Source organism: Syzygium oleosum, unplaced genomic scaffold (assembly GCF_021117445.2).
Source record: "Syzygium oleosum isolate NSW1041296 unplaced genomic scaffold, Sole_v2.1 Sole_v2.02, whole genome shotgun sequence".
In the NCBI taxonomy this organism is placed as follows: Eukaryota; Viridiplantae; Streptophyta; class Magnoliopsida; order Myrtales; family Myrtaceae; genus Syzygium; species Syzygium oleosum.
The window spans coordinates 14,916,864-14,928,699 of NW_026607486.1; the positions used below are offsets into that span (position 1 = coordinate 14,916,864).

At 40.9% G+C, this 11,836-nt stretch overlaps 2 protein-coding genes across 2 annotated transcripts; both read left to right on the forward strand.

Annotated features, from left to right (window-relative positions):
* Window positions 1-2,584: 2,584 nt before the first annotated feature.
* Window positions 2,585-4,229, forward strand: LOC115686837 (NAD(P)H-quinone oxidoreductase subunit L, chloroplastic). Its single transcript, XM_030612251.2, has 5 exons — window positions 2,585-2,829; window positions 2,932-3,027; window positions 3,155-3,262; window positions 3,358-3,452; window positions 3,882-4,229. The coding sequence occupies exons 1-5, from the start codon at window positions 2,689-2,691 to the stop codon at window positions 4,027-4,029; spliced, it is 588 nt and encodes a 195-aa protein (XP_030468111.1). The 5' UTR covers window positions 2,585-2,688; the 3' UTR covers window positions 4,030-4,229.
* A 736-nt stretch (window positions 4,230-4,965) lies between these two features.
* Window positions 4,966-7,713, forward strand: LOC115686906 (pectate lyase-like). Its single transcript, XM_030612327.2, has 4 exons — window positions 4,966-5,327; window positions 5,726-6,377; window positions 6,486-6,728; window positions 7,188-7,713. The coding sequence occupies exons 1-4, from the start codon at window positions 5,134-5,136 to the stop codon at window positions 7,404-7,406; spliced, it is 1,308 nt and encodes a 435-aa protein (XP_030468187.1). The 5' UTR covers window positions 4,966-5,133; the 3' UTR covers window positions 7,407-7,713.
* The last annotated feature ends 4,123 nt before the right edge of the window (window positions 7,714-11,836 follow it).

An 11,836-nucleotide genomic window follows, 5' to 3' on the forward strand; every position in this document is an offset into this window, starting at 1 on the left:
TACTCTTTATCAATTCCTTCGAAAATTTACAGTTGTGGAAAAAAAAATATTCTTTTTCATAGCGTCGTACTTAAAGTTATCAGCTTTTTGAGCTCCATAAAATAAAAATACGATTAATTTTTCTTTTTATTACAACAGCATGTGATTTAGCTCAGATGCTACAAAAATGTTTATACAAAATTAAGTGACATGAAATTAAGCAGAAATGAAGGTAACATAACTACGTGCTTGTGCATATGCTCCGGCGACAATCATGACGGTCCGTCGATGCGAGCGGTACACATTTATCAGTTATATATACTAAAGTTATATATATATATATATATATATATATATATATATATATATATATATATATATAAACGCACACCAAAGTTTAGTGACCTTTTCCTTTGCTCAGAGACATGCCCTTTAGGGGACATTCGACACTGAAATTATAGGAGACGCTCTCTTTTTAATATATTTTATTACTATCACAAAAATAGAATTATTTGTTAGGTAGATCTACGTTACACTTTGATTCATGTAGATGCAAGCCTTTTAAAAAGTTGAAAAAAAAAGAGACATATTTTGCCTATTATGTTAATCCAATGGATTAGTGTGTACGAATGTTGAAATTTCCACATTATTTTCAGTGCCGGACCGAAATCACAAAGTAAGCCGCCGTGTGAGACTCCGACTCGGTGTTTCGATTCGGTCACTCCGATCATGTTCCAATCCCTCGTAGCTTATAAATTACGAGCCTGTAACAGATCTCTGGAGTGACATTAATTTTCTACCTTAGTTATTGAAGCCCGTCACTTTCGCAACTTGGTTTTTTATTTAACACAAAACATCTGAAAAATTTCCGGGATAAATAAAAGCAATCCAGGAGAATCAATGAAACTCTTTTCGAGATTTCCTGGACAATAGACAAGCATATATCCCACATATCTTGTGCATCGCCATTGGTCACCTGGCCGACTATCTAAACAATCAATCCTCCAATTTTTGACTTCTGATTAAAGAGAATTCAATTTATAAAAGACAGTATTCTAACGTGAGCTGTTGGAACTCTTATTGATCTTATGTCGGCAGAAATAAAAGAGCGAGTGTTCGAATTTTTTAAAGGACAGAATGACAAAAACTATAGGGGGGGAAAAGAAGGAGGGAGATTAAAACTCAAATAAGTAATGAATTGAATGTTGCAATGATGGCGATCTAAGAGCGTTGAGGCAGTGGGGCAGACATAACATCAAGACCCCATCATCACAAGAAAATCAAGAACATCTATCACCTTTATCTTTTTTAATTTGCATCCTTTTCCCTGATTCCTCCTATATTTTCGCTTTCCCCCACTATTTTTTTTATAAACTGATAAAGCTTAATATGGGATCACCCATTAATTGAGCATTAATTGAGCCTCTTTTCGCGCATCCAAAGAGCGACATGGCGCAATAAATCTGGTGATATCGTGCGATATGCTGTGCAAGTGTCGCTCGACATGCCTTGGTTGGAATCCATAGTTTTGGCCGTCCTGCCTCGGACACGTATTTGCATGCATGGATGCATTGGTGCAGCGAGGTTAAATAACATAAAACTAGCTTTCCAACACTTCGTAATTGACAGGGATTGGTTGGGGTTTTCCCGGAAATTGTATAGTTTTCCCTAAGGAAACTGTTGTGAATCTTGCACTTGATCATTAACTAATTGAGAAAACGAATACATACGGTCAAAATGGTTAATTTCATTTTACCATGTCTGCATACTGACAGGGGACACATCCGGTACGAAGAAATGAAAGGATGAATCGGATGGAACGGGCATCTATATTCGCCTGAGGAGATGGGCCGGTCGGTATGCACAAGAGCTGACTCGATCACCTGACAGCGATTGCTAACAAAAGAAAAAAACACGTAGGATTCCGAAATAGTAGAGTCAATTGCCCAATACATCCCTTAGAAAGAGGTTACACTTAGGAAAATGTGTGCTATTTTATGATGAGAATTGCAATGGACATTCTATTACATCCTTTAATCGATGACAAGGGAAAGGGATTAGATTGGGTTCACCGCTGCCGAATGGGGACCGAATCGGCCTTTCACACATTGAAGGACAAGGGCCAGTTTTTGAGCCCATTTGAAGTTTCAGATTAGGCCTAATCAAAGCTACATGTAGCATTTTAATGAGGCCATATAGCCCAATTTTTTTTTTTAAAAAATAAGTCCTCAAATATACATGCACGTACACACACAATGGTCTTCCTAGAATATGAATTGCCCAAATTCAGTATAAGATACATGGAGAGCGTCATTCGGCCTAGTCTACTAAACTCTATCTTGATTTATCATCACACGAACCGAAAATCGCTTCAGTTTCCCTCGATTTGTAAATACCGAATAGCTCCATCACAGCCGAAACTTTTTGTATATGATTTCAGCGTTGCTCAAACGGCATGCGTTTAAGGATTTGGTTTGAGTAACTCAAACTCAAATCGAGGTTATTTAGGGGATTACATTGAGAAACTTTGGAAATGAGTTAGGTAAATCGACAAGTTATTCTTTCCTTCCCTTTCTAACTTGAAATAAGATTTCCAGTGCATCCTGCGCCATGGAACCAAAAACAGCCCAAGAAGATAAAGACGAACCACCTTCGCTCTCTACTCTGAACAGAGAGATTGAAAGAGACAGATAAAGCTGAGAGCTCACCATGAGCTTCGCGTTAAGCTCTCGAGTCCTTCACGTTCACGCTCGCTTTCTCCCCTCTCTCTCCCCATCTCGACCCAGAAAGCCTCCCTCCATCGCTTGCCTTCGCAAGCCTTCGCTGATTAAGAATGCCGCTCCAAACCAGGTGACAAGTGAATCCCACCTTTCCTTTATGCCTTTTTTCGAAACTGTCAGCCCTTCGATGTAATGGGTTTTCTTCTTTTCGCGATCTTGATTGCATTCCAAGGCGCTGGCAAGGATCATCCGGGATTGCTCGGACAAAACTGGCCTGCAAAAATCTGCCTTGGCAATTCAAGTCGGAGCATTTCTGGCCACTACTACTGTACTACCCTTATCCAACCCACGTCTGCCACATACAATTGCATTGGTTAATCTTACAAATTGTCCGAGACTGAAAAGGGTCTAATGGGTCTTGCTTTGTTTATTTGATCTTGCACAATATGTTACAGTTTGAGCAGCCTGCGATTGCGGTGACAGGAGTGAACAACGAGGAAGATTTCACTTGGGTTCTGATACAGCTCGGGATTGTGGCCTTTGGGTACTTCCTCATCATGCCGGTGAGTGATTTGAATTGTTTTGGTGAACAATTGCTTGATTCAACCACCGTCATCTTTGATTCCATTTGCAATTTCTTACGTCCGGGAAATGGCAGCCAATCATTATGAACTGGCTGAGGTTAAGGTGGTACAAGAGGAACCTGTTTGAGATGTATTTGCAGTTCATGTTCGTCTTCATTTTCTTCCCCGGGTGAGTGCCTTTCATGTTTATCATATAAACAACGATTATAATCTCGCCTGAGTTAATTCTGGTTCTCGTTCGAAAATACTTTCATTAACATCGATGGCGGGCGCTTGTTCTGTCAGTTTAGGTCATCGGGTGCAACCTATCTGCTACATAATTTGGTCCATGGTTAAATGAAACTGGTTCAGATCTCAATCGCGTTTCTTTCCATTTCTAGTCTCGGTTGTGTCAAGTTCGACTTCCACACTATCATCTTGTCACTCTCCTTCTAGTTTCCGCTTCATCAGTCCTTATGTTTCTGGTTTTCAAGGGGGCGAATTCGATTCATATTCTCGTTTCACCCGCTAAAACCATATTCTACATTCAACGACAATTTCCTCGGAATGTTCTTATTGTACGGATGAATTTTGCTGTTTTCCACCATGTGTTTGGCAGGGTGTTGCTATGGGCACCATTCGTGAACAACAGAAAGTTCCCGCGTGATCCATCACTGAAGTATCCATGGTCAACTCCTGAAGATCCTTCAAAAGTCAAGAATTCATATCTCAAGTACCCTTTTGCTCAGCCTGAAGATTACGAATGAGAGTGTTACATATCCAATACAGCTTCACTGTACCTCTCATCTTATCTTCTTTCTGGGTTTCTTCTGTATCTACAAATGGTTTTTGATGTTCATTGTCTCGTATAGTCTTGTAAAGAATCAATGGCAAAATGTACCTTTGCAAAAGCTCTTATCGGGTTTTGTATGCTAAAGAGTACCACAGAGGCGATGCAGTTCTTATTCGTTCCTGAATGTTCCTTAGAGGATGTTAATTTTCCCCGGGGACTTTGGAGGCCGAAAGCCCCTCGCAAATGCCGAATTAAACGCACCCGTTGTCCCTTTTTTGCTTATTTGAATGGTCCCCGATACCCGATGCGGGTACGAACAGGACCGTCCCCAAAACGTGAAGTGTTTATCGGGACGAATTCGCTCCGTCCTGGAATTTTTTGCTGAACCAGTTTGCTCCATCCTGATTTTTCTGCATTTGATTGGATTTCCCGTGTCTTTCAAATGTTTCCCGAAATAGCATGTTTTCTCCAAATTATCTCGCGCACAAGAGAAATAATATTGATTCATTAGGAACGAATCCCGTAACAACACCAAAATTTGTATTTAATTCATATTATAGGAACATCATTAATACCCCACATCAACAAAAAAAACAAAAAAGACGAAAGAATAGTTATTCTTACGTCAATGTAATCAAATCAAGCAACAAGAAGAATACTTAATTAGAACTAACTTTGGCCACTCATCTAAATAAATACAAAGAGCCTGCCAAAAATTCTCTCCCCATTGGTTGTGTGTGGACCTAATATGACTATATGTCAAGAAGCTCCACAGGCTAAACAAAGTAAAGAGGCATAAAAGGTCAGGAGGAAGTGACTCCCCACACTTCTCTCTCTACTTCTCAATTTTATCCATTCCCTCTCTCGATTTGGATTCGTGGTTTTGCTATAAAACATCCAATAAAGGCCATTGACAATATTTTTGAACTTTCGATCCTCGCCTCGATGGAAACCCTGGACGCATTGTGATTCATTCCCCATAGATGTATTATCCTCTTATAAAGGAAAACAGAAAAGAGCAATTAGAGAGAGATTTTTGAAGAAAGGACGTGCGGAAGCAAACGTATAGCAGATCACCATGGGAGCTCTCGATCACAAACTGGTGTTTGCATTTGCTTTCCTCGCGGTGACGGTCCCGGTTCTGAGAGCCAACATCGCCGACTTCGACGAGGTGTGGCAGAAGCGAGCCGAAGAAGCCAAGAAAGCTGCCATGGAGGCCTATGAGCCCGACCCGGGTAAGGTGGCCGAGGATTTCAACCAACGCGTGCATGAGTAAGCACTCTCTCTTTCTTGGCGAGCAATGGTTCCCACGTAAAGACGCACGCACGCAAAAGTTACGAGAGATGCGAGCAAATTTTGGAATAGTTATCCGACATTATGTTATTAATCACCTTGTGAAGCATAAATTAATAACAGTATGTGTTTCTGTTGTGCTCAGTCTACTTCCCTCTTCGTAGTTTCGAAAATGGATCGAACTTGTAATGGATGTCTCGGATTATTCGCAATAACACAAACAACGTAAGCACGTATGTTGGTCTGTATTCGTTTTTCAGGTCTTAGATTGTCTCTCTTAAAATTAGACTCGTTCAATCTTATCTCTTCTTATCTCCTAGATGAACAGATCTCTTTGTTTCCAATTGATATGCGTAATTGAAGTGATCATGGCGTAGGGACATGCATGAGAGTAATAACACAAGGAGGAGCTTGAAGAGATCTAAGGGCGGATGCTTGGCCACGAACCCAATCGACCGGTGCTGGCGATGCCGAAAAGATTGGGCCAACCACCGCAAGAGGCTGGCCAATTGTGCCCTTGGCTTTGGCCGTGGGACCACGGGAGGCAAGGCCGGAAAGATCTACAAGGTGACCGATCCATCCGATGACAACCTATTGAACCCCAAACCCGGAACGCTACGCTTTGGCGTGATCCAGCCCGAACCGTTGTGGATCATATTCGCCCACAACATGGTCATCCGGCTCTCCGAAGAGCTCATCATGACGGACAACAAGACGATCGACGGCCGCGGCACCAATGTGCACATCTGCGATGGGGCCCAGATCACCCTGCAGTTCGTGAAGAACGTGATCATCCACGGCATCCACATCCACGACACCCACCCCGGGAACGGCGGGCTCATCAGGGACTCTCTGGATCACTTCGGAGTCCGCACGCAGAGCGACGGCGACGGCATCTCCCTGTTCGGTGCCACCAACGTTTGGATCGACCACGTGTCCATGTCGCACTGCTACGACGGACTGATCGACGCGATCGAGGCGTCCACCGCCGTCACCATATCTAACTGCCATTTCACCAGGCACAACGAGGTAAGAAGTAAGATTGACAAAGGGTCGGTGAAATCCCCACGTGATGACCAAATTTTTTGCGATCAACATGCGTATGATCAACTAACAAATATGGGGGAATGCGCATAGGTGATGCTATTTGGGGGGAGCGACAGCTACTCGGATGATGCACGCATGCAGATAACAGTGGCGTTCAACCACTTTGGGCAAGGGCTGGTCCAGAGGATGCCGAGGTGCAGGTGGGGCTTCGTTCATGTGGTCAACAATGACTACACTCATTGGCTCATGTATGCCATCGGTGGGAGCCAGCACCCCACCATCATCAGCCAGGGCAATCGTTTCATTGCCCCCTTGGATCCAGATTGTAAGGAGGTAATTAATCAACCACTGTCTCCACATTCAGCATTAACCCTAAATTTGTGCTTCATCTATCATAAAGTCATATCCTAATCAATTGTTGCATAGACACGTTCTGTTGAATCGATTCGTGTATACATTAACATGTAGTCGGAGTCGGTATACATTGGACTACCCAGAAAGAAGAGAAACGACACATGTTTCGACATTTTTCTCGGGTTGTGATTAGTTCTGCCTACTCACATTGCTCGTAGCACGAGTCTGCAATTCTTTATCGTGCATCTCCCTGGACATGAATCAAAGTCATGCGCACGTGAAGGTTTTAAACACTAGAACAGGAAACTGTGCACACTTATAATGATAATGTCACGGCACGGGTGCATGTACATTTGAGTAATATTCTGAGTTTGTGTCTCCAAAAGATAATCTCATCTCTGTGATCTGAATGACAAACCATATATGGGCTTTGGTCAGGTGACCAAGAGGGACTATGCGCCTGAGAGTATGTGGAAGTCGTGGACATGGAGATCGGAGGACGACCTGATGCTGAACGGGGCCTTCTTTGTCGAGTCCGGGAGCCCAATCCGGAACGTCAACAAGAACAACGTGATCAAGGCAAAGCCGGGTACATTCGTGACGAGGCTCACGCGCTTCGCAGGTGCCCTCGACTGCGTAAAGGGCAAACCGTGTTGAGACGCGCACAAAGTTGTACATACAGACAATCGCAACGAAGGAAGCGAAGAACCCTGTCGTCACTAGACAGAGGTTTGGAGACGTAGGTATACATTAGATCAAGGTCACTCCTTTTGAGTTATTTGATTTGATTGTACAGCTGACGAGAGTGTTTTTGGGTCAAGAAGGATGCTGAATCAAAATACCGGAGGAAATGCTGGACAAAACCCAGTTAAGCTGCTCCATCATGTTCTTGTGACATTAGAAAGTGTATCTAAAATATTATTCTTTACCCTCTTTCATTTACGAATAGATTCTCCTATCGACATCGGACAATCGATGCAATTATTATTAGGTCCACCGTCGTATTAGAAACAACGCACGGCATCGTTAGATGAGTGACATGTATGCTTGAAGTAAGCTATGTAATCGAAATTTTCCCCATTGAACCGTCTACCTAACAATGATATATGCTCATGAAATTATCCGGAACTTTGTTTGAGGGTGTCAATTGGGCCGAGCCTAGAGAGCTACTGATTGCCAAGCTTTGTTCACATGAGGCTCACTCAGGCCCACTATGGCCATCATGCGGTATTTGGAAATAATTTTAGGGTGAGCGGAGATAATTAGTAAAAAAAATGGAAAATAGGTGGAAAGAAACTGGAAAAGGAGAAATAAAAATTCAAGGTTAATAAATTGAGGTTAAATTAGTGATTAAAGAGCGATTTGTGCAGATGGAACGCACAATATAGGGTAGATTTTCCGCTCTATCATGTGTAAACAATCCATGTTTGACCCAGTTATTTAGGATTTAATTTGCATATTGCCTAGTTCGGGGTTTATCTATCTAAGATGAGAAGCTCATCTTCTTCTCATCATAAGAAAAGCAAAACTTATTGGAATAACTTTCACTCACCTTACAGGTTTGTCTCAAGTGATTTTTAAGGTTTATTTTCCTTTATCTGTTACTTGTAGCATTTCAAATTTAATTTTTAATTCGATGTTGAAAATCTGAAATCTTTTAAAGCACTCACACTGACATACAAAATATTTTTTTCGAAGAAAAGTGTCGTACCGTCCACTTAAACCACCAACATGTGCCGGTAGGCAAAATTGTCCAAAAAAACCTAAACCTACTATACGACAGTCAATTCAATCTTGAATTGTTCAATCTGGCCAATTTAATCCTAAACCTTTGAACGATTTATCAATATAGTCATTTTGATAAATTTTGGCCAGAAATCACTAACATTGTCATTTTTTGCGGTTTTTTTTTTAATTTTCTGACTCTTTTTTCCTATTTTCCTTCGCAGGTAGCTAGAGACTTGATGATGGCCCGCGGAGGTCACCAGCCACAGGCAAGGACTGGTGAGGGTTGCCCTCACCAAATCCAATGAGAACCTTGCCTATGATCAACGAGGGCATCGTGGCCCTTGCTTAGCGGATGGAAATAAGGAAAAAAGAAAAAAGAAAAGGTAAAACAAAAGAAAAAAAGGAAACAATAGAAAATAATCAGAAAAATTTTAAAAAATGCAAAAAGAGTCCACATCAGTACTAGTCATGCCTTGTAGGAGGGTCGGCACGGACTGAACCGTCACGTCATCAATTTTCAACCAAAATTGATGGGAAGAACTACATTAGCAAATTGTTAAAGGTTGAGGATTAAATTAGTCAAACTAAAAGGTTTAAGGCTAAATTGGCCGTCGTACAATAAGTTTAGGACTTATTATACCGGTAAAATCTATCATTCCTTTTTTTTATCTAAAGAAAATTGTATTCATTGCTCATACATGACAAATACATAAATTTCACAGTAAAGCAAATCGAAGTAGAGCAAAAACTGTCATTCAAAGATGAAATTTATCATATTAAAAATTTGAAAGGAAAGCAATAACGCCTCTTTTAATCTAAAATAAACGAGTAAATTTCCTCCATGGTAATTGAAATTTGGTGACATTTGCAATTAAGCAATTGAATTTTTGTTAAGGAAACTTCCTAATATATTTTGAAGTTGACAAAACTGTCCATGTGAATTTTGTAAGCCTGATAAATACTCTCAAGTATTTTGATCCAGGTAGATATATTCTGGAAATGGCAATTCCAATGCTTTGAGAGAATTAGACTTTCTGGGTACTCAGATTCTACGAGGACCAGAAGGAAGACTTCAGACTTTACTGTAAAAGTCATTTAGACTTTATATTAAGCAGATGAAGAACTTCGGACTTTACTTCTAAAAGGTCCAGACCTTACTAAAGACCCAGACTGATTTAAGTTCTAAATGTGAAGCAAGAACCAGAAGTTATCCAGATTCTGAAACTACTCGGAATGTACATAACGACTAGCGATTTGGCGTGGATTTTACAGAAGGAAAGTTTTGATTGATTCGATCTTAAAAGACTATTTTGCAAGGAAAGTTTATAATGCAAAATTGTCCTAAATCGATTGACAATCAACATTAAGACAAGTATATCTCACAACGAATAAAACTCTACTTATGGAAACTAAGATTTTGGTTGTATGGGTGACCAGATTCAGGGATTCAGATTTTGTCAACCAAGAGCTACTCAATCGATTTTATACAAATATATCCAAGTTGAAGATTGGAAGATGATCCTCTGAAAACTGTCCAACGGCTAATTTGGAAGTGGAGGAGTATAAAAGAAAATTAACAAGGAGCAAAAGTTAGAACGAAGTTTTAGAATTTACAAGTCTAAAGTCTGAACATACTCCGATTCTACTACTTGTCATTCTTGAGCCAAATACTGAGATTTTAAGGGATATTTTGTAAGAGTGATTGTGTGAAATAAATAGTTCTATCATTCACAGAGTGATATCACTCACAACTTGTAATCTCTCTTGATCACATAGTGGAATCTAGCCAGTAGGCTGTCAGCGTGGAAGAGTAGACGTAGGCTTGATCTAAGCCGAACCACTATAATTTCTTGTGTGCGGTTTTTCTATCCCTAAACTCTTATTCTATCTTTTATACTGCACACTAGTACATTATCCATAAAATCTGCTCAGATTATGAATGTGTTTCAAACTTTAATCTTGATCATTTGTTTCCGCTTTAAAAAATTGATCAAAAGTTTTAGATCACCTATTTACTCTCCCTCTAGGTGATATTTGCTAGCTACATCAATTTTGACTTCAATCACTCAGTACACTATTGACTTTGATCATATTGTTGTCATTATTTTCCCACGAAATTAATACGCGTTGTGCACGTTACAATGACATGGCGTCTACCACGTCCATGGCTTGTTGGAAATTTGCCAGATTCTTGTCAAAGTGCTTCATTTTGCAAAAAGAAAAATTGAAAGTTTATATTGTAATGGGCAATCGAAACTAAAAATCCGGTGATTTGATTGCAAAATCTACCAAACTACAGTTATTATGGATCTGATTTACTCAAAGCATGAAATGGATGCTTTAAACTCGTTGAGTTATGAAACAATTAAATTGTTAATGTTACCATATCAATTTTCGAAATTCGAGATTTCGTTCATCAACATCCTCACACGTGTTCCTTAACCAACACTTGTCCGAGGCTAAAAATGCCAAAAAAGTCCTAAACCTTTTGCATTAGTGCCAATTTAGTCCTAAACCTTTTTTTTGCGCCAATTCAGTCCTAAACCTTTTGCATTGGTGCCAATTTAGTCCTAAACCTTTTTTTGGTGCCAATTCAGTCCTAAACCTTTTAAATTGGTGTCAATTCAGTCCTAAACCTTTTGTTTTTGTGCCAATTTAGTCCTTCCAGCCAATTTTGACCGGAATTTATCAACATAGACGCCTGCCGGCCGGCAGGCGAGGGTTCGAGCCTCGCCATGGTCGGGCGAGGCCCGACCTCTCCGGATCTGGAAAGGTCGAGCCTCGCTCGACCAAGGCCAGGCTCGCCCTCGCCAGTGGCCGGTGAGGGCGAGCCTCGCCAGTGGCCGGCGAGGTCGAGCTCGCCGGCCTTTGGCCTCTGGCCGGTCGCCGATCCGGCGACCGGCCAGAGGAAGGAGGAGAAACCCATAAAAAAAAAAGGAAAAAAAAAAGAAAAAAAGGAAAAAAAATAAAAATTCAAAAAAATAGTAAAATATTATTAAAGTTGTCCACGTCAGCGCCACGTCGGCGCCGGTGACGGCCGCCGGCCGGCAGGCGTCCACGTCGGCAAATTCTGGTCAAAATTGGCCGGAAGGACAAAATTGGCACAAAAACAAAAGGTTTAGAACTGAATTGGCACCAATTTAAAAGGTTTAGAACTGAATTGGCACCAAAAAAGGTTTAGGACTAAATTGGCACCAATGCAAAGGTTTAGGACTGAATTGGCACCAAAAAAAGGTTTAGAACTAAACTGGCATTATTGCAAAAGGTTTAGGACTTTTTTGGCACTTTTCCCCTTGTCCGAGATGCACGTTTCAAAAGGCATTTTAAGTTTACGCAAATTAATTCATTATCAGTCTCGC